This window comes from Astyanax mexicanus, chromosome 9, assembly GCF_023375975.1.
Source record: "Astyanax mexicanus isolate ESR-SI-001 chromosome 9, AstMex3_surface, whole genome shotgun sequence".
Lineage (NCBI taxonomy): Eukaryota > Metazoa > Chordata > Actinopteri > Characiformes > Acestrorhamphidae > Astyanax > Astyanax mexicanus.
Genome location: NC_064416.1, coordinates 32,706,932 through 32,730,361, shown reverse-complemented (window position 1 = coordinate 32,730,361; position 23,430 = coordinate 32,706,932). Strand labels below are relative to the sequence as shown.

Genomic DNA, 23,430 nt, shown 5'->3' with positions numbered 1-23,430 from the left:
AAACAGCTAGGAAAAAAAAAACACAAAACAGCTAGAAAAAAAAATTCAAGAAGCATGTATCAACACTTTTTTTAATACCTTACAGCACAAAGAGATAAAGATTTTTTTCACTGGTTGTACAAATACAAGTAAAAGCATGCCACAAGTAAAACCGCATGCTGTGCAAAAGGACATACTGTGCGTTTTTTTTCGAATTCAATTATCAAAAAATACATATCAAATGGACAAATTATACACGGATTCACTTGTCTAGGATTGGTGCTGTTTTGTGCCTAAATTAAATGTAATCAAAATGTTTTTTTACTATTTGTATTTTAGGGCAATATTGAATATGGCATTTTTTTCTTTCTGAACCTTAAAGTGGAATTGGAACATAATTTTGAAGGCAACATAAACTCGGAAAATGCACTCATGATTTATAGTAAAGCAAGCTCTCAGAGGCACTCTGTGCTCAAATAAGGAATAAGCCACCCAGCCCTGATCAGATATCAGCTTCACCTGGGGAGAGTGGCTTATAAGCATGCTGCTCCTCTCTGCTTTCCTCTCATGGTCAGTGGTTCCTCGTGGCTCCAGCCGGTTAGTTACTCTACAAAGCGTTCTTAATTCCCAAGCCTGTCCTCCCTAGCTCCTAATGTTTTCCTGGACTACCTGTTTAATTTCTTGTTTTGTTCATTTTCACAGTTTGCTTTCCTAGTCCAGCCATTTTACCTAAGTTCTGCTTATCAGTTTTCTGTTTGAGTTTTTTCCTCCAGCATTCCCTCACACATAACCAAACGTACCGAACACTTTTATCCTGTAGCAAAGAGACCATTTTCTCTGGATTTCTCTGGAGCGGTAGAGCGTTGCCTCGCTGCCGCGGAGCAGAGCGGAACGCGGCGCGTTTTCCCTGCCCATAACTACGCCTCTACCGTGCTACCGCTCACCGCGTCAAAGTACAACACGGTTCAACTTTGACCTCGCGGCAAGCCGTACCGCGGCAGAAAACACATGACGTAAACTCACGCGACCAGGGAAAAACTGTAGTCCAAACAACAATAAACACTAGTGAGTGACTAAAATTAATGATAAGGGAACATCCCCAGCTATACAACACTTTCCTACACTCATATAGAGACAACATGAGGAAGAGCAGAATCAAAGCTTTATTTTGAGGTTGAGAGAAAGATACAGGTCTACAGAGGCTGTAGAGACTCCAAACTACAAAACACTGGTCTCAGAGGTGACTGGTTTTTAGAAAACCCCGCCTACAATCAGCAGGAGACGCTTGTCTTCAGCAGCAGCACAACTCAACCACAACTGACCAGCATCCAGCAGAGCAGCCGCACAGCAGAATGCTGTTACTAGTGCCAGATGTTTAATATCTCTTCCATAGACAGTTCCTACAACGTTTCCTCTTTTCCAAGTTAGTCTATTTCACTCAGTATGTACAAGCATATTTGTAAGGTGTAATAAACAATGATCAAAAATTACACTGGTTCTTATATCAAAAGGCTAAATAATACAAGAGGAAACACCAAGCCTGCAGTCCTACTTGATGCACTATTTTTCTTATTTTCTCTTAGCCCCCTCTGCTGGCTGGCAATTAGATGGCAGCGCCTCATATTTCCTGCTCTGTCCCATATCAGCAGCTCCGCCTGAGGGTCACAGCAGTTTGAGGTATAGTGCAGTGTGATGTGCCGCCCTCGTGCCCACTGGCTGATGTTCAGTGGGGGGTCACTGTGCACTAATGTGCTCGGTTCTGACTGATGAACTTGATGGCCATGTCCTCTGTGTTGGTGAAGCTGATGCTCTTGGGCCTCCTTGTTGAGCTGCATGAGAGGGCTTGCTTGCCCTTCTGTGGCCTCCTTGTGTAGCTGCGTGAGAGGATTCTCTCCTTCAGTTTTCCTGGTGGTCTCCTGGTGAAGCAGCGTGATGGTGCCCTGGCCTTTAGCCAGCTGCATGGATGCCAGGCCAGAGTGACCCCGGTCCTTCAGTGCCAGGGAAACACTCCAGTTGCCCAGAGAACACTGAGGAGGACAGGCGGACTCCACCCGCAAAGAAGAACACGAGGGAGGGGACATGTCCGGCTCCTGAAAAGAAAAAAGTTGTTAAACAAAATAACTATGAAGCCTAAGCATCATATTTCAACCAGTTAATTTTTTTTTACATGAAACAAAAACTAAACCAGTTGTTAAGACATATACATTGTTTTATTGATGAAGGCACTTTAAATAAAATATCATAAGAAAAAATATATATAATATGATATAATATAGATATATAGTTATTCATTGGAAGTACTGTGTTGTTGTAAATTGGTCTGATGCAGTAATAATACAAAACTAATAAATAACAATAAGGACAAAAGTATTGGGAGACCTGCTCATTCGTTGTTTCTTTTAAAAACCAAGAGTATTAATAAGACTTCATCCTGCTTTATTTAGAGTAACTTGCTGTTAGGATTTGATTGCACCGAACACTAAAAACATTAAGGAGGTCAGGATGTTGATAGATTACCATCCAACCTCATCCCCAACTCATCCCAAATCAACCCCTCTAGCCAACACCTGGCATTAGGCATAGTCCCAGTCAGTTTACATTTGCTGCAGACCCTTTTCTATTGGCATTACTTCTCTACCGGGACTGTCTGTCTGTGTGTCAGCAAAGTGTGCAACTTAAAGTATCAGAATGCATTATGCATTCATTCTTTATAAATAAATAAATATATATATATATATATATATATATATATATATATATATATATATATATATATATATATATATATATATATATATATATAAATGCGCTACAGTGTTATTTACAGGTAGATAGGATGTTGCTATACCTTTCCGACACCCTATTGGTTTATACTCGCTTACCTGATCTTCTTTATTATATTTGCACTGTACTAAAATGCTTTCATTTTCAATGAGCAGCTGAAACAGGTAGCCTAGTGCATCCCAAATTAATCAACATTAACATTTCAATATAACAGTATAGTCATTATGGGTTTTAGAAAAATGGGTTTTAGGGAGGGGAGGTGGTAGTGCACTATAGTTTTCTGTTGTGCGACCTAAGGTTTTGTCATTAATGGCATTTCCCCCCTAAATTACTTGTACTTTTATACTTTAAGTAGTTCTGAAAGCAGTACCAGTTTCACACTTTTACTTGAGTAAAAAGCTTGAGTTGATACCTTAACTTCTACAGAAATATTTTAAACCCTAGTATCTATACTTCTACTTGAGTAATGACAGTAAATATTTTTGACACCTTTGACTGTGGAAAACAAAATCTTAAAACATGTCCAATCAAAAAGCTGCATGCAAGTCGTAATCACACAATCAGACGAAACAATCCGGTGTTGGAATGGTGCAGCCAAGGAATATAGATACAGTATAGCGGTTCCATAACAATATGTAGGAGTGCAATTTCTGTGCTGTTTGGATCTTACTGCATAACATTAATAAAAAAGCTTATTAGTAACTGAAAATCTTTACCTTGTTCATCTTTGTGCGTATAAGATGAACAGATACATTTAAATTTTTTCTCACCTCTGGTAAAACTGTCAGATGGACTACAGCGTAGTTTGAGTCAGGTGAGTCCTGGGCCTGGACACTGAGGGTCAGGGTGACGGTCTGTCCAGATTGGGTGGAGAGAGGAATCCTGAGCTCCACCTCCCTCCTCACAGAGCCTCTCTCTCCTATGGAGAAACTGCAGCAGAGCAGCGGAGTTGAATCATTACCTACATAAAGATTTTACTGGAAAAAAGTGTAACACACCCTTTTATAAAATGCATGTTTTTATAATGCATTATAAATGCAATTATGATAACACTCATAATAAAAAAAATAAGAGCACCCAGAAGGAATCAACCGACAGGAATGGAACTTGGTGGATAGTTTTGCCAAACTGTCAGGGAATGATGACCAAAAAATTTGGGTGTGGAGACACTGTGATGAGCGTCAAGTTCTAGATTGGTTTAATGTCATGCACACATCCAGAAGGCCCATGTGTCATGGTGTCCAACCCAATCTTACATTAAAAAGGTCTCGCCTTCTCAAGGGCTTGCCTTAAAAGAGGAGATGCTATACCATGGCCTGACTGAAAATTTGTGGGATACTATTGGACGCTTTATCAACACCTCAGCCCTATGGGATGGATTATCCCAGAACTCCAGGAACGTCAAGTCAAGAGGCTTTTATTCTCATTCCATCTGAGTACAAGTACAAATGACAAAATTGCACTCCTCTGGAACCATGGGACAACATAGAACAAAAAAGGAACTAGAACACTACAATAAACACAAATAAATACAATAAAGTACAGCAGATATGAGACAGTTTAACAGGAAGGACAGTGCAGTATTTTACACAGTACTATTTAAAAGGAAATTATGAGAAACCTCTACAAATTCTCTACTTCTGTATGTTCAGCTGAATTAATATAGCCCGTATTAGTTTAAATGTTTAATCGCTTATTGTTCCTGTAAATTTTATCTTCTTTTTGAATTGCACTGCATACTTCCTTCTGAGTGCAAAACATTTTTTTATGATGATGATGATAAGAGTATTACTTTATGTTGGTCTCACCTGGAGTCTTTGGTATCAGAGAGGTAGCCATGGTCATCTTTAGCGATCAGCGTGAACCAGCGTGCAGGGCCATGATTAAACACCTCAAACAGAACTGTGGAGTGATGACCAGCCAGAAGCTGAGGAGCTGAGAGGACCTGGGTAGAGTGGGATTTTAGCATGGCTATATTTAATTTTAAATATGTATAGTTTTTAAAATACAGATTCTTAAAATGTAACAGAACCCTCTTTAGAACAAAAAAAATGTTTTTTTGCGTTCAGTGAGAACCATTAGAATCACAACCTCTAGCACATGCCTGAGTATTACGTTTGGTGCCATAAGGTTTGTGATAGGTTTGTGAGAGTCCTATTCAGTTTACTGTATTGGTATTTCTACACAGGAACTAGACAAGCTGCTTTTGTGCATTTGCACATCTCTGTTAGCATTGAAAGCAATGTAGCCTAAAGTAGCTCAGTGCATATAGTAGAACACATTTTTGGACGTAAAATGTATTTAAAGCTCCACTAGGTAGGATTGAGATTTTGTGCTAGTGGGCTCCCCCTACAGTTACAGAGTGTAATAAATGTTTCAGGCAGATTAGTTTCTCTTTCTCGTTTTCTGGCTTTCACAGACATATTCGGTCTCTTTCCAGCTTCTGATAGAGTGTCTGTATGTTAGTTTGTAAAGAATGAACCAGTAGTCCTTGCAGAACTGTTAGAACTAAAGGTCGGAAAGCAGCTCGCAGTTCTCGCGAGCGTTGGTCGCAGCCGCCTCGGAAAACTTACAGAGTCTGGTTTGAGCTCAGAGGAGCCCGTCACAGACATGAGAGCACCGCTATTCCTCCTATTACACCTCAATGCAGCGCTGCAGTGAGTTTCAAGCTGTAATTTTACTTTTATAAAAAGATCAAAAATCAAGGAAATCCTACCTAGTGCTGCTTTAAGGTGTACATATGGTGAAAACATTACCACATGAATACATGACACATATTGTGTCGTGTATTGATGTGATATTGTGGTGATTTGTGCTAAGCTTGTTCTCAATGATGTCCCTGAAGTCATACCAGTATCTGGACGTGAGTGGGCTGGACCATCTCTGAGGAAACTCTCTCCAGCTCGTTTCCCTTCCCATCTCGTCCAGAGAGACGCATGCTGAATGGCATTCTGGGAATTGAGTTAATGTGGCCCACCAGCTCCTCACTGGAGCCACTGGAAGATGAAGAATTCAGCAGAATCTTTTGCAGGCTCTCCCCATTGGTGCTGAGCAAGGTCACATGACTGAATGTAGCTTCATCATTCCAGGACAGGCCTGTTACTGACACCACCAAAAATGCTGAGACATCTGAAGGCGGAACAAGGAAGAAGATTTTTTTGTATTTAAGTTTTGATGACGTTTGAATTAGTGTTGAAATTAGTTAAATTTTATACTTTGTTTCCATATACAATATAAAACATCTAAAGAAACATTTTCTCCCCAAATTTACAGATAAAGAAAACAGTGCCTTTTCCAAGTATGCATACTTCCAATGATGATATGCAATATTTCATATTTTACCACCTGTTTTTGCTTTTGTTAACACTTACATTTTTTATATATATATTTGACTCATCCAAATACAAATGGACAGGATATATAATTTACAGACCTTATCTGATGCGAGGAAAAATAAACAACATTCAGTGTTTTGGCAATTCTTGAAAACTACTCAGCTGCTACATTAAATCAATTTATGAAATTTTAAAATGAGGAAATAAATCAACAAAGATTTATCTTACTAGTTGCTAGAACTCATATTATTATATATTATTGTATACACAGTAAGTTGACAGAGATTGTAAAGTGGTGTAGCTTTCTGATTTTAACCATACCTGCAATAGGACTGCCCTCCACCCTCCTCAGACCAGGGTGAGTCTCATTTTCCACCACAGCAAAGTAGTAGAAAAAGTCTAACGTACTTTCACCTGGGAGACAACAGAGACGGATAGTTTTCAATTTCAAACTGTATGTCCAAATACAGCTCTGAAAAACAATTGAAACTGAATTTTGCTATTTACAAATATATGTTTGAGTACAATGAACAGTGTTGTTTTATTTTATAAACTACGGACAACATTTTCTTCTGAATTCCAAATGAAAATATTGTCATTTAGAACATTTATCTGCAGAAAATGAGAAATGGCTGAAATAACAAAAAAGATGCAGAGCTTTCAGACCTCAAATAATACACAAAAAACAAGTTCATATTGATAAAGTTTAAAGAGTTCGGAAATCAATATTTGGTGGAATAACCCTGATTTTTAATCACAGTTTTTGTGCATCTTGGCATGTTCTCCTCCACCAGTCTTACACACTGCTTTTGAATAACGTTATGCCCTTACTCCTGGAGCAAAAATTCAAGCAGTTAAGCTTGGTTTGATGGCTTGTGATCATCATAAAATCAAAGACACTCAACATTTTTAAGGGATCTCTTTTTTTTTCTAGAGCTGTGTATGTGGACACATGCAGCTGTTCTTTGTTTACTACTACTACTACTACTTACCTAAGACGTTGAATGTGATTGGGCCTTGGGCTGTCACACTGAGCTGCCACTGCCCAGGCTCTATGGGTGGCAGCAGGTTGACTCGGTAGAGGCCTTCTGCGTGGTCCAGGCCTGCTAGAGGACCTGCTTCACTAAGAAGAGACTGATTTACACCTTAGGAAGAGGAGGAAAGTGAGTGAGTGAGAGAGAGAGAGAGAGAGAGAGAGAGAGAGAGAGAGAGAGAGAGAGTGAGAGAGAGAGGGGTTTATAAAGATTACCTGTATCTGTTCCTACAATCCCCATTGGTTGGTCACCTTATACTCTCTGTTGACTATGGTATTAGGTGGTGGGCCGCTGTCTGAACATATCACACTAATTATCATATTAATACACACTATACACACACACACAGAGTACACACTTTACACACACTCTCACATAAACAATTTTGATTAATTTGTCTCATTACCTACATTTATTAATTATATTATGTTTTTTATTATTAATTACATTTATTTATGTATTATTATTTTATTTTATTTTATTTTATATTTTATAATTTTGTTCCATTGTTTTAAAATGTAGAATCTGTTGTGTTCTGTTCTACTCTTTAGAAATTGTTAATCTCTGAATCAGTTCACTATTCTTCCACTTTTACTTTACTGTTAAAACTGTGTAACTCAGGCTTTGGCAACACAAATGTAGCACTATTTGTATGCCAATAAAGCACCTTGAATTGAATTGAACTGAATTGAATTGAGAGAGAGAGAGAATGCCTATATCTGTTCCTACAATCACCATTGGTTTGTCACCATATACTCTCTGTTGACTATGGTATTAGGTGGTGGGCTGCTGTCTGAAACACATTGTTTACTGCTAAAGAGTGTATTTAACACATGTAAGGTCACTGCTAGATTGGGAGAAGTTAATAAATTTATCCAGTTAATAAATGTACCAATAAGACCAACCAGAGGAGGAAAGGTACGAGTCTAGGTTCTTTCACCAGCTTTAAAGGAAGTTTTTGTCTACCACTTACTAGCGCTACTTTCACCCTTTTTTTTTTTGCTTGTGTGTTGTTTAAAACCTTGTCTTATTACCAGATTTCTTTAAAGCTGTTTTGTAAAAAGTGGAAAACAAACAAATTTATTTGATTTTGCACCACTAGCGCAACACTAGAAATCCAAAGGTGGGCTTGCACATATTATCATTCACAAATAGTGTAATTTATGGCCCAAGCTGAAGGCTCACATTCCTAGTTCATGTGTGTACCTGTAGGACTGGAAAGAAGACACTGTGAGAGTTTTCCAGCAACATGCAGCGTTACACCGCCCACTCCTCTGTCCACCGTGAAGTAATGGGATGAGTCCGCCTCACTTTCTGCATGTAACAGAGTCACCTGAACAAAAATACAATAAAGCTCAAATTAAGGCTAATCATCTGGCCATAGGGAATATCATAAGTCATTACAAAACCATACCATAAAAGATCTAACATGAATGCAATCATTCAAAGCTGTAGAGTGAAGAATCACTAATTGAGGAAATGGGACTGCAGATATCTTTCATATATGATGGTAAATATTGATGCCATGCCAATCACAACTGCTGTACAAATTTAGCAAATATAATAGTGCTCAAAAAATTAGAATATCATTAAAAGTTACTTTATTTCAGTAATTCAGTTCAAAACAGGAAACTTAGATAGATGTATTAAATACAGTGATCTATTTTAAGCATTTATTTATTTATTTATTATAATTTTATTTCAAAATTTTCCCATTTTCTCCCAATTTACACGGCCAATTACCCAACCCACTTGTTAGGACTCCCCCTATAACTAGTAATGCCACAACACACCAGGAGGGTGAAGACTAACACATGCTTCCTCCAAAACATGTGAAGCCGGCCACCACCTCTTTTTGAGCTAAGCAGCCGGCAGCCAGCATGCTTGGAGGAAAGCGCAGCGGCTCGATTCCGATACATCAGCTCACAGATGCCCTGTGCTGTGAACAACACCCTAGGATTGATGTGGGGAGAGAGCGCCATCTACCCACCCGGAGGGAGCAGGGCCAATTGTGCTCCCTCTGAGCGCCGGCAGCTTGATGACAAGGCTGCATAAGCAAGGGTTCGAACCTGCGACCTCCCGCTCATATTGGCAGTGCTTTAGACCGCTGTTGAGTATGTCAATGTAAATGTAAATGAAAACCAAAAAATCTGTATTTTAGAAAATGAGAATATTATATAAGACCAACTGGTACTTTTGGAAGTGTGCCAAGTGTTGCTGGAAAATGAAATCTGCATCTCCATAGAAGATTGATTTTATATACCCATGGCCATGGAAGTGATTGGAACCAGAGGTCAAAATGTAATATTTGGACGGATGAGTAAACACTTTTTCTTGCCAATACAGTGTATATCAATTTTTTTCAAAACACTGTATTGAATGAGTTAAAGACCTATAAGGACTCTCCTTATTGAAGTCTGAAGTTCCAGCCTAGCCAGGGAAGTAAATCCCAGTCTGCTATAAGGAGAAAACTGCACTTATGTTTGTTATGGTACCTTGTTGGTAGCAGTGCTGTCCTCCACAATAGCTGAGGCTTTTTGAATGTCAGTATTAGTGGTGAAGATGGTCATTCCTCCAGAAATGGAGGAAAGAGAAGAATATAGGGAGAACCGGTCGGGTGAGAGCGCCTTTCTCCTTTTTCTTTTTCTTCTGTCTTTTAATGTCATCCTGGAATTCTGATCTTCAGTCAACAGGAAAGTCACCTAATAGAGGGAAGGATTAATTCATTGCTATTGATGAGTATTGATTTAAGTATTTGAGATAAAAAATAAAAAATATCTAAATATGGTTTAATGTGTTGTTTATGGTATTAAGATCTCCTTTTTATAGTTTTTTATTGAATGTAATATTACAGATTTCAGTTTTGGATAGTGCATTCAATATATACATTTATCAATTTTTAGTATGTGTTTGTTTTACCTTGCTCTTTTTTTCGAGGATGAGTGATTTTACTGTGCTGTAGAGGTGTCGGTCTTTAGGAGAGGCATCCGTGAAAACAAAAATCTCAGACAACGGTGGGCTGTGGATAAGAGCCAGCTGGAATCAACACAAAGAAACATGATTAATAATTTATTGCATGTTTAATGTTTATATTAATAACTGTAGAAACATGGAGGTCACTGTTTTATTCCTTTGTGTTCTGTAAATCCACCCCTTTGTCTCAGACTGCCTTCATTGAGTTTATAGTGCAGCAAAAGATGGTACACACACAAATGGTGATTAGTGAAAAATATTTGAAGTAAAATACTTGAGAAAGGAAATGTTAGTACTGTACTTATACGTGATTTTGGGAGATGTGACTTAACTTCAAGATTATTGACACTGAAGATTGAAGTATTTTTATTCCTTTTATTTGTATCATATTTTAGACCCCAAGTTTTTAATAAAGCTTATATTTTTCCATTTCCATCAGTGAGCTTGTGAACTGAGCATAAACAATGGAATTATTTAACATATCAGCATATGAAATACTGACCATCAGCGGGGGTTGCGTTATTGTTGTGTTGTTTGCATAATAAGTCAGCATACACATAACTAGTAAGCAAACAATATGAACATAATATCAACTGTAACAACACTTATAATGCATGCACTAAGTTTTATTTATTTATTTATTTATTTTTATTTATGAAGTCAAATGGTGTGGTATTGACATTGCACATGAGAGAAAGAGAAGTAGTGCTAAATATCATGCAACAAAGACACTATTTACTCTACATGTCAAAGAAAATGTAGTTGTGTGTGCCCACCTCAATAGCAGAAAGACACATCTCTGGTTCATCTCCTCCACTAAGGGCTGTTAAATCCTCCATAAAGAGCTGGAATTGATCAGGGTCGTCAGTCTCCAACACTGGACCAAAACCTAAAAATACAAAATACACACAAAAAACTCCAGTGTTATTAGAGTGATGGGGAGTTGCCATGCCAGAGTCCAGACCCTAACATCATTGAAGGTATTTAGGAATTCCTGGATAGTAAGAAGACTCTGTGGTGGCCAATCCATGTGTGAAAATGATGATCTCATGCTCCCTGAACCACTGTTGCTGTCATCTTGGAATATGGTCGTGTCATTAGGGACGAAAAAAAATCCATTGATGGAATAACCTGCTCATACACAGTGTATTCAGGTAGTCAGCTGACCTCATTCTTTCAGCACATACTGTTGCTGAACCTAGACCTGACCAACTGCAGCATCAACCCCAGATCATTTACTTACTTAAATCCAAGTGGCCAGGCAGTGTGCTATACTATATACTTAATATACTCAATGCTATCCAAAATGTTTTCTATCTAGTGTTAGTGGGGTGCTCCTACCCGGGTCGTGAAAAGGTACCAGCACGAAAGTGCCAGGCAGGCCGGGGGATCGGCTCTGGGCCCGAGCTCGAATGATGGACAGGACTCGCATGCGGGCTGCAGTGATCTCCTCAAACATGCTGCCTGTAGTGTCTATAACAAACACCAGGCTTGGAGGCTGCTGGACACTGAAGAGCCTGGAGGAACAAAGCACAAGCAAATTTACAGTGAACAGCTCAATCTGATTGGTTCTGATTATTCAATATATAATTACTTCCTATAATTATTTTTAAACAAATCCAGCTCACATCGGCATAGCACAGTTACAGTATGAACAAATATATTTTACACAAGATACTGCCTCACATTGAGCCTCAAATAGTCTGCAGTAAGGTTCCATTCAGCTTTTCTTTATAGAAATTACAATTAATAGTTATTTTTAAAGGTTGCACACAAAAATAATCTAATAATCTAAATCCAATAGTAATATACATTCCAAAAATAAGTGGGAAATCGGTCGCCATTAATTAAAGTAAAGTTGACTAACAAAGTGAATCACAGAATGGGTGATAATATTATGCTACATGCTTTACAACCAGTCAAACCACAAAGGGAACAGTGAACTAAAGACTAACAATAGAAAACTAGAACAACTACTAGAAACATAGTGAACTAGAAGTGTTTTTTTTTTTGCATAATTGTGTCTCGTGATTTGTGTTTATGGCAACCTTGTTTTCAAAAGCCTCTATTCTGTAGTTTTAAATGTATTTTGTACATCATATTGCTTTAAGGTCTAAGCAGTTACTGGTACAGCATGTACTCAAGCCAGCTGTGTTAAATGGAGACAGAGTTTAGCCTAAGAACATAATGGAAATATATTAATCTTAATCAAGGTTGAAGACTATTTTATTATACATGTCACCTCAAAGCTTTCTGCATGCTGGCGGGGCTCCATATCATGCCCTTTATTTAATTTCATTAATTCATTTATTTATTTCAGTTTATCCTTTTATTTCTTTGCCCCACTTTCTTTTAGATTGAGTCAACCACTGTTCACAACAAACATCTCCAACTTAAGTTGATTTATGTTGACCTCTGACCTTAGGAAGCTTTTGGGCCCCACTGTGTGCCGGAGGTCTCGGAGCACGCTGAGGGTTGCTGTGGTTGCCAGGCGTGCAGCCTCTTTGTGGAGGTAGTGATGAGGGGAGAAGAGAGGGGAGGTGCTGTCCTTATTAATGCCACCCTCAGCTCCCTGGTCACGACTGCTGTCCAAAATACCGCCATGGCTGCACTTTCCTATAAACAGTGTTGGGAAGTAACGGATTACATGTAACGGCGTTACGTAATCAGATTACAAATTATGAGTAACTGTAATCCGTTACAGTTACTGCTTCAATAAATGGTAATCAGATTACAGTTACTCTGCTAAAATAAAAGGGTTACATTGCGGTACTTTCCTATTTTTACTCTTCCAACACTGACAAAACGCAAATAACATTTTGGTGTGAAATCGCTCTGATAGGACAGGGAACTGTCTGCCCCTCCTCCCGTCTCGCTTCACACACACACAGGGAGGAGGGGCAGACAGCGGCTCCGCACACACAACGAGACGAAATTAACTGACATTTTGGTCAACGAATAAAAACGAGACGAAATTGGCAGGGACGAAATCCAATCAGAACTGATTTAGTTCTGTGAAAGGTAGGGACCAGTTAGGAAGAGATCCAATCACTGCTACTTTAGCGGAGGCGCCGCGCGCTCAGTTACAAACCCGGGAATTAACCTGTCGTTACGGAGCTCGACTGGAAGTTAACTCGACAGTGTTCAGCAGGAAGAGAGAGAGAGAGAGAGGAGAGGCGATATATTTCTCCTTTGACGTCGCGAAAAACAAGATAATGTGTAAACAGAGACTCCATCTCCGGTAAAAACACCACTAATCTTTCAGCTTCTGCAGACCAGAGTCCCACAGATCTCCATGCAGAGATCCGCGTTTTAATGCTGATGTTATTTCATGAGCTGATGTGTTTAACTCGGCAGTGCACTAAAACACAGAACTGATACAGAACTCACTCATTAAGATCAGATCATCTGTTTAGTCTCACAGTGGGAAAGATATAGCTAGTGTTAAAGCAGCAGCAGGTCAGAAAGGAACTCAATAATATAACGAAAATAAAACAATAAAATAAGTGAATCTATGAACCCAAAAGTCTGTGTAAAGTTCCTTACTCCACTTCCTCATCAGTTTCTCACTTTAACTCATGACGTCTCTCAGTACATCCTGAGAGCATCTCTACAGGACAGTGTGTGAATGTTTGTTTTGATCTCATTTATAGACTGTAGCTCCAGTAGATGTGCTGGAGATAAAACTAGATCCTTTAAAAGTTGTTTTTGCATCTACAGCTCTGTTTAAACTTTAATTTAACTATTCAGTTGTTTTATGACCTGATTTCTAGAGCAAAATTTTGAATGTAACATATGTATAGTCACACACCTACAATAATAATAATAATAATATACATTAAATCATATATAAATATATTTCACTTTCAAACATTAACAATATTACTCAAGTGGTTATTAAACGTTTCATTTCGTATACGTGTAGAGTTAATAATTCAAGGAAACTGATGAAAAAGCATTTACATTTACACCCTTTACATTTTAGTCGACTAAATGTACTGTAATTTTAGTCGACTATATTCTTATGACATTAAGTCGACTAAAACTAAAAACATTTCAGATGACTAAATTGTGACTAAAACTAAATACTATTTTCGTCACAAGACTATGACTAAATCAAAATTTGTTGTCAAAATTAACACTGGTGGCAAACCTGCAAATAGATAGCTTACAGTTGTTGTTACATTGTTTGGTTTTAAATTGTTTTATCATCAATTTATAGAAGTGTTTCATAAAATTGTTTGATGAAATGGTTTCATAAGTATTTTTATAGAGTGATTGAAAAGGCTGTTTTATTTGTTTATCTATTTGTTAACTGGAAAGAAAAATAAAATAATATGCAATATGTGGTTGCTACATTCATTCAGGCTTAAAAAAATGACAATATTTAAAGTAATCCAAAGTAATCAGATTACGTTACTCACTTGAAGTAATGTAACGGATTACGTTACAAATTACATTTTGAGTGATGTAATCAGTAATCTGTAAGGGATTACATTTTAAAAGTAACCTTCCCAACACTGCCTATAAAACATCATGTTTTACACAAACAGCGTTCGAAAAGTTTATCTACTGTCTTACAATCTCTAGGCAAGCCATTTTTTGGCTAAAAATCAAACTACATCTTTTTTTATTTTTGTTCAGTATGGAGCTAAACATAAAGGAATTCTATAAGGGGGCAAGCTATAACATTGAAAGAGACATAATGCATTGCTCTGTTTTCAAATTTGGTGCATACGCACCAATGCCATGCTAGTATTACTTAACACACACAGTAAAAATATGCAGTTCCTGGCAGCAGGTGTGCCAGTAAATGCTTGTATGAAGTGTAAATTTTCTGTCACCCCTGCTGTGTGAAGAGCCAGGCTGGGCAACATCAGAATTAGTGTACCTGTGGGCTTGGCCGGGTAAGTGCTGAAGTAACCGGTGGTCAGAAGTGGGCGTGGTGGACCCTGGACCAGTTCTTCCAGTAGGTTGTTATAGCAACTGAATCGATGGCATGCAGCACAGGTAGGCGTGTCCTCTGAAATCAACAGGTAGGGAATTCATACGCTGTAGTAAATGAGTAAGCAGCATGTTTATGGACAACCCCTCTAATGTGCAAAATGCAAACACAAAGTTTCTTAATGACCTGTAGAATAGGACTCTCTGGAGCAGATAATAAAACATACATTATTGGCACCATACCTAATGCCAGACATTGATGTGCTAGAGCCCCCTACATTGAGCTGTGGAGCAGTCAGTGTCCAATACATTTGGATGCAATGAGTTGGAGATGAGGTGGAGTAATAATCATGCAATACCTTAAACTCACTAACTAACCCTCTTGTTGCTGAATTCAATCAAATCCACACAGCATGTTCCAAAATCTATCAGAAAAACTTGTTTTCTCAACAGTAGTGACAGTCACTCCAACAAAAGCAAGGGGAACTCTTTTAAATACCCTTGATTTCAGAAAAAACTGTCTATATGGTGTTTATGTAACTGATTTAAACCTTCATAAACATTAATAAAGGCTTATTTCAACACAATTTTATAAAGGCTGCTTTTGTCAATTAAAATATCACTAGCATACAAGAATTTGTGCATAGATTTTACATAAAAATCCACCCACTGTACGTACAGCAGAACTTACCTGAGGCCACAGGTACTGGAGGCTCTTTGGGGTTCAGCAAATGAATATATTCAGTATACTGTCCCATTTCTACCCAATTACTGTGGCTGTAAAAGTCCTGCATACACACACATACAAAAAAAATTATTTAGGTTAGGAAATATGTACTGCAAAATATTGTATGTAAGTGTGTATTGCATGTACTGTAAAATAATCAAAATAAGTCACATACACATAAACACAAAAGTCATGGCATAAAAGTAGCAGTATTGTCCTACCAAGTGGTACTGTCCACTGTGCTCATTGCATGAGGAGACCAACCATTGATTAAATTATGATTAAAAATTCTCACAATGCTAAACCGAGCCCACAAAAAGGGCCAATCAGTTGCTGCTTACACTGCGAGTGAAAAGAGGGTCAGCGTGCAAGCGATGAACGTTCCCCCAGATAAGGATATCTGTGCAAGCGTAGTAGCCATAACAAGCCAAAGATCATGATGTAGACTTTTGTGCATTATGGAGCCAAACGCTACAAACGAATCATGAGGGTTTTGTCAGATTTTATCAGTGAAGTAAAATACGAAAATAATAAGAAATAGTAATTAGACCCTCAGATTAAAGATGGCTGCAGAGTGCAATAACTTGCCTATAAAGACTTTGGAGCCAGATGGTTGGGATGTATCATTTCTGAAGTGGGCATTGGACAGTGCACAGTACAATGAGTGAGTGGTAATAATTGTGACCAGCTGTGTCTGGCCGGAATTGTCCATATGAACAGATAAGTTACTCTGGCAAAAATCACATCTACTCAGACTCAGTGAGGAGGAGACCCCACCCATGGAACATGGCAAAAGTCATGGCACACAGTCTTAGTTCCTGTGTTACTACTGCGCTATTAAGCATAACTATTTATTATATTTAGGCACTATAAGTTTTCACACACCTGTAAGGAGTGAAAGAGCTTCCCCAGACTGTTTCTTGCTGCCTGGTATTTTTTCTTCTGGGTCAGCAGGACTGTCTGTTTCCAGAACTCGCGCAGCATCTCAGTGGCTCCTTCTATTCTCTCCGAGTCAAAGTGATACACCGGGTCAGACCGGGTGGCACTCAGGAAGTCCATATCAGCGTTGGCACTGACTACCTCATTTACAGCCTGCCAGAAGGCCCGACCCAAGCCTGTCTGCAGTGAACACATACAGAGGGGGGAGTCAGCTCCTAGAGTCACACCACTGCACAAAAGAACTGGGACACCTGCTTTATACATTGTTGTTGGTCTACTGTCTATGGTCTTAAGGGAAAGGCTTTTTACTGGATGATCACCCCCCTCCCCATCACCACCACATCCATCCACAACTTATTCCAAAAATATTGGATGTACCTCCATCATTCCAGGGACTACAGTTCTACCCCTCTAGTCTATGCTTGGCATTAGGGATGGTGCCAACTGGTTTTAGAAAGTCCTATTCGATTGGTAAAACTGTTTTTAATAGGGATCCAGCAAAATTAAAATAAATATGAATCCTGTATTCATACTGCATTATGAATGCATTGTATGGGATATTCTATATATTATAATGACTTAACAGTGGCATACATAACATACAATTTATGATAAAATACAAGTATGTTAGTTTATATAGTTTTTGTGTATATAGAGGTATCATAATGTGATTGCACGTGCACACGAAAATTGTATAAGTAATTCTGAAACTAATAACTAAAAATTCATTTATTAAGAGACATACTTGCATATTATCTATGACTTATAATGTGCTATAAATGCATTCAAGTGCATTATGAGTACACTTTCAAAAGCAATTTTTTTTATATAATTTTACCTCATTTTTTATCTTTACATAAAGTAAAATAGCCCAAATCTATTTTTTTCTTGATTATCAAAAAACGCAATTTAAAACGTTTATATTTATTGTAACCTAAACATTGTTTATATCCCAGCAGAAATAACAACAAAGCACATTTTTTATGTACATTATTTGCTATTATCCATTCGAATAAGAAAAATGCCAAATATTTATGGTTGCTCAATATTATGTGTCTCCCTATTTCTGTATAGGGTCTAGACAAGCTGTTGTTTGTGCATTTGCGCATCTGTGTGAGCAACGAATGCATCTTAAACTAGTTAAATACTGAATTTATTAAAAAAGGTTGTCCACAAATATTTTTGAACATATATTTTATTTCCTTTTCTTCTTCTTTTCTGCTATTAAGCGGGTCAATATGTGGTTTTGGAACAATAAGCTATTTTCATTGGTTAGGTTTCTCTGCAGCTGTGGTTACAAAATCAGCAACATCAGCTTCAAATAAGCTTTTACTTTCACAGTCTCTGAGGCAAGACATGTAACTAAGATTCTTTTTGTAACTTTTTTTTTGCAATCAGTTACATTTACTTTTTATTTGATTGCTAAAAGAACACAGCTTATTCTGACTTTTGGAATAAACTCGCTGTGAGCTCAATCAACTCATTTTGAGTGTATATGACCATTGAATAGAATCTGTAGCTTAAAGAGTTTTTCAGGGTCTAACACAATTATCTCATCTAGAGTAAACCTCAATTTGAGTTCATTTCAACACAAAGTCCTTCACAAAGTTAACAAAATATCTAATTGTTTAATTATTAACTAATCTAGAATGACATCACACTTTGCAGTGTAACTTGCTAATGGTAACTTGCTCTTATGGCCCATAACACTGTGGCCAGGCAGCCAACCATTATATAAAATACTATTAAATACAAAAAAGGGAAGGTAGCCCTGGTGGAGAGGACTACACACTGATGGCAAGTGATGGTTGGGTGGACATGCCCATTATGCAAAAAAAATGATACCAGGAGCCAATAGGAAAGATGTATTTCAGTAACTATATCACTATCAGTGTTGGGAGTAACGGCGTTAAAATAAACGGCGTTACTAACGCCGTTACTTTTTTCAGTAACGAGTAATCTAACTAATTACTCTGACTGTAACTATAACGCCGTTACCATTTTCGACACTCCGTTACTGCACGTTACTTTAGCAGCTGAATGAACTTTTTTTAACTTTGCGCATACAGAGCCCTATCATACACCCCGCACAAGGCGTGTAGCGTGGCGCTTTGCCACCCTTCAACAGTCTATTTTTAGGCCTTGCACGCGTCCTTAAAATAGCGTTGGACTTTGGAATATATTAACACCGATGGGCGTGGTGGTCTGGAAATGATGTGTGTTGAGGTAAATTTCTGGCGTGTTTTTATCTTGGCGGCGGAAAAAAGCTTAGCGCGATTGCTCACCCTGCGCTCCAAAATACTCCATACCATCACATCTTTACCACATAAAAATAAACCACACCCAGAGCCTTCAGCAATCAACTATGAAAAAATATATATACTTAAAAATCTGCACTGTATCTATAAATTATTATTAGTTATATTTATTTCTGTCAGTTATAAGGATTTATATTTATGTTTAGTACACAGACTAAATAACTGTAACTAGGCATTCTGCTGTTTAAAAATTTCAACAGATGCTTATTCTCACTCAAATGCTGGAGTTTTGAAATGGAAAATTAAAAGAGAAAATTACTTTGACTGAACATAAATTTATTTTAGTTAACTATTTAACTGAATTTCACTTTTATATCTGAAAAACAAAGCACATTGTCAATCTGGCGCGTGGTGCTGCCCGTCAATTATATAAAACGTAAAACATTTGAAATACACAGAAATATAACGCTATATGTTAGCATTCGTTTCTTATCACCAGGGCAAATTTATTAAAATATTAAATATATTAATTCATGAATTAAAATCTCGTCCAGCGCTCTGAAATGTCAGGCACGCAAAGTGGTGCTTGGCGCAGCGGCGCGGCATTGCGCGCAGAATAACCTCTGTCTTCTAAAAAAAGTTTTTATAAATAAGATCTGACAAGTATACTAAAATTAATGTTATTAAACTTACTAAAGCCAACAAATGTACTGTTAATTAATAAAGAGAAATCAGGCAAAATGCGCTGCGCCTCTCTCTCTCTCTCTCTCTTTCGCAGCGCGGAGCTGAATTCAGCGCGAGGCTATAAATAATTTACAACTCAGTTCAGTTAAATAAAAATAAGTAAGGACCTGTAAGTTAATCAAATATTGTCAAATATAAAGGATAGGTTGAGGTTTTGGTGAGCTGTTTTCATGATTTGAAACTGAAACTAACCGAAACTTTTATTATTCTGCGCAAAAAGCCTGTGATTGTTTTAAATGAGTTTTTTAATGGATTTAAATGAGTTTTTTTAACGGATTGTTGTTTTTGTCCATTCTTTTGTTTTGTTTATATATACATTTATTTCTTTGAGTGTGGTTTGGTTTGTTTAATTTTTATCCCCCAGACGTGTATTTGTTTTTTCCGTTTTTTTTCAGTATTGCATGTCTTAGTAATTTTCTTTGGTCCTGTGGAGTTTTTCGTTTCTTATTTTTTTTTATTCGTTAGACTATATTTTTGTCAACATTTTGGGTTTATTTTTGTTTGTTATTTTTCTAATAATAATAGTAATTACATCATTTATTTTCTTTATTTATTCTTTATTTATTTATTTTTACAGGGCGAAGTAACGCAATAGTTACTTTTACTGGTAACTAGTTACTTTTATAGTGGAGTAACTCCGTTAGTAACTCAGTTACTTTTTTGGAGAAGTAACTAGTAACTATAACTAATTACTTTTTCAAAGTAACGTGCCCAACACTGATCACTATATCATAATAAACATGATGTAAGCAGTCACTGGTTGGAACAGGCACCCCCTTTTCCACTATACTGCCCCAATTACCTGACTGTCAGCGTCCTGCTGGTACCCATGTGTACTGATCAGGGTTTCGATGGTGACGTTGATCAGGGCCTGCTCCGTCATGTACTGGTGTGTGTACGAGTCCCAGGACAGTGTTAGGACTCGGGACCAGAAGTTGGGCAGGAATGCCCAGCAGATGGACGGGCAGTGAATCAGCAGAGTGACCAGACTGATCCACAGACTGACCTTCACCTGACCTCTACCCATCTCTCTACACTCAGCACAGGACAGAAAGTTCATCCAGCATGTCTGTCATATCTGAAACCAAAGGAAAAGAGACGTTTATCACGTACATAGAATTTTTATTTAGTAACCAATATAAATGATTCAGCATATGGAAAAGAATTCAGTATCTTCATTATTACAGTATTTATAGAAACTCTTATAAATGATTGACTATTTGAAACTAAGGCTTCAGTATGTGATATAAATGTTGTTATTATAAATAACAATTCATAAATGATATGAAAACTAATAAAGATGATTCAGTATCAACTACAAATTAATCAGCATCTGCTAAAAAAAATCCAGTATATAATCATTAAATCAGTACCTACTGTAAATGATTCATTAACATCATTCATTGCTACAAAATGATTCAGCATCTACTTTCTATAATTCAGTAACTAATTTTAATTATTCAAAATCTAATTTTAATGATCCAGCATCAACTAAAAATGGTTAAATTAGACATACAAATAATTCAGAAATTTATATAAATGATTCAGTAACTGTAAGAGTATTCTGAAGAATACAAATACAACAAGCTGAAATCATTACAAAATAAGTTAATCAATTTTACTAGTAAAGGAGAGTTGATAAAAATATATTTGTACAGTTTTTTTAACCTGTGTCAGCAGTCGTGCTTCAGGTTGAAAAGGATGTGGTGAGGCATTGTGTGAGAGTTGATGTGTGTGACCTAGAAAACATGAACGAGAAAACTGGGGGAACTGGCCATAATCAGTCACTGTGCTCTTATCTAGTGCCACCAGTTGGCTTATCAGTCAAGTCAGAGCTTGTGTGTGTGTGTGTGTGTGTTTGTGTGTAGGTGTGCGTGTGTGTGTGTGTGTGTGTGTGTGTGTGCCTGTGGTGTGGGAGAGCTTCTGTTTACATATACAATTCTATGAGCAATAACAATCCTAAGTACTAAAAAGTTTGCAAACTATAAAAATGGTAATACAAAACACTATGTGAACCCACAATTAGTTCACAATTAATTCAACTACTTTGTGTTAGTTAAACACATTTGCGGTATTTGTATTAGAATTATGCTGTCAGTATTTGGAATATAGCTAATATTAATCCTTTTAAAAACTGCAGAGAGAGTTCAGTCAACAATATTTAATGTTCCCTTGGCGTGCATTTTGGTTTTTAAGTAAATATGTCTATAAATACTGGCTATAATAATAATAATAATAATAATAATAATAATAATAATAATAATAATAATAATAATAATAATAATAATAATAATAATAAGTTATGTAAATATATAAAATATGTATATATTTACATGTAAATATATACATGTATATATTTACATAACAAATCAATTTTATTCACCTGACCATAGAATTCAAAGCAGGATTGTTGTACAAAGCAATGGAAATAACACTAAAAATAGAAGATTTTTTTAACTTGAAATTTGGGTACAATAATGTCAAGATTTAAATTTAATAAACACTTTTTACTTTTTTCTAAAAAGTAAAATCCATTTATCCAGGCTTACAGAATGGAGAATCTCATTTGAAAGAGATAGTAGTCGGGGACTGCGCCTAATCTCTGTCCAGTAAACCAACCCAAAATACTTACGATCAGGTGCAGCACATATTTTATTGGTGTAGCTATTTAGCATATTTGATTAAATTCAGGAGTAATGGTTTGTGACACTTCCTCTGTATGCCTGAATACGCGAATTGTACTAATTTAAGAAATATTGTTATTAATTGCTTTGCACACCAATTCTACTTAAAATGTTGAGCTGAATAAAATAGACTTGGATTTAGCCATCTTTTTGATTTACTTAAGCAAAAAATATACAGTGTACTGTATACTGTACAGTATACTAACTCACACTGATGGTGAGTTAGTGGTGGGGGGGCACCCATTATGCAATTAATGTTGCAAGGAAACAATAATTATATTAACCTTGGTAATATAAGTTGCCAGCACTTGTTATGCTATTTAAAGTCAATACAACTCAGCTAAATTCAGTAAATAAAACTGCATTTTAAGTACATTTAAATAGTAGACATTAAGTAAACATAACTAAAAACTAAGACCAGTGTTATATTTATGTCACTTTTGCAAGGCAACCAGTTTGCCAAATTCAAATGAGTAAAATCAACTTTCCAATCTGTACAATGTACTTCTGAAATGTTGTCTTACCTTTCCTTTCTTCTGTGTGTGTTTCTTTATTCTTCAGTCAGAGATCACAGGACTAGTCAGGAAACCAATAGGCGTGCATCTCAGTCCGTCTTGGTTTTCTTCTCAGCCGCAGACAGACAGAAACATTCTGATTGTCTCATCACTTTTGGTAAATTTGTGATGTGTCTCAATCTCAGTTTAACTCTCGAATCTCAGGAGAAGTGTAGTATTAGTGAAGGTTGTGAAGGTGATGGAGCTCGGATGAGTGCTGATCGTGTCTGGTTGGAAGATGGGCGTCCACATGGAAGTCCCCTGTTGTCCCATTTGCCCCTCTTCTTTCTCTTTCACCCCCTCTGTTCTTCTTGCCCCATTATAGTACGGTACACTTGCTCCTCACAAAAGGCCTGAATATATTAAGGTTCAGTGTGTTTTAACCCAGGCCTCCCTCCCTCCCTCCCTCCCTCCTTTGCTTCCAGCCTTTCAATCCCTCTCTTTTCTCCTCTCAGAAAAAAAGACAGCACACAAG

General features: G+C 37.2%; 1 protein-coding gene across 2 annotated transcripts; it reads right to left on the bottom strand.

Moving 5' to 3' along the window:
- Positions 1–1,123: 1,123 nt before the first annotated feature.
- On the bottom strand, positions 1,124–23,264 carry vwa7 (von Willebrand factor A domain containing 7). 2 transcript variants are annotated; one of them, XM_022679744.2, is made up of 18 exons: positions 22,926–23,264; positions 21,386–21,456; positions 20,520–20,795; positions 16,662–16,895; positions 15,741–15,837; positions 14,997–15,128; positions 12,526–12,721; positions 11,447–11,622; positions 10,882–10,994; positions 10,052–10,168; positions 9,628–9,834; positions 8,339–8,465; positions 7,091–7,243; positions 6,420–6,512; positions 5,615–5,892; positions 4,572–4,708; positions 3,534–3,693; positions 1,124–2,069 (listed from the first exon to the last, which is right to left on the bottom strand). In XM_022679744.2, exons 3-18 carry the CDS (start codon positions 20,775–20,777, stop codon positions 1,479–1,481), a joined length of 3,069 nt encoding a protein of 1,022 aa, XP_022535465.2. In that variant the 5' UTR covers positions 20,778–20,795; positions 21,386–21,456; positions 22,926–23,264; the 3' UTR covers positions 1,124–1,478. The 2 variants fall into 2 exon arrangements, with proteins under 2 accessions (XP_022535465.2, XP_015461758.3); XM_015606272.3 differs by lacking the exon at positions 21,386–21,456.
- Between the last annotated feature and the right edge of the window lie 166 nt (positions 23,265–23,430).

Bases quoted from the DNA above. Each gene is read 5' to 3' on its own strand.
- vwa7 (XM_022679744.2), bottom strand. From the start codon at position 20,777: ATGAACTTTCTGTCCTGTGCTGAGTGTAGAGAGATGGGTAGAGGTCAG. The intron at 10,169-10,881 runs GTGGGCACACAC...TGTTGATTCCAG, and splicing joins TGTGTCTTTCTGCTATTGAG to CTGGCTCTTATCCACAGCCC. The intron at 4,709-5,614 runs GTATGACTTCAG...CACTCTACCCAG, and splicing joins CCACTCACGTCCAGATACTG to GTCCTCTCAGCTCCTCAGCT.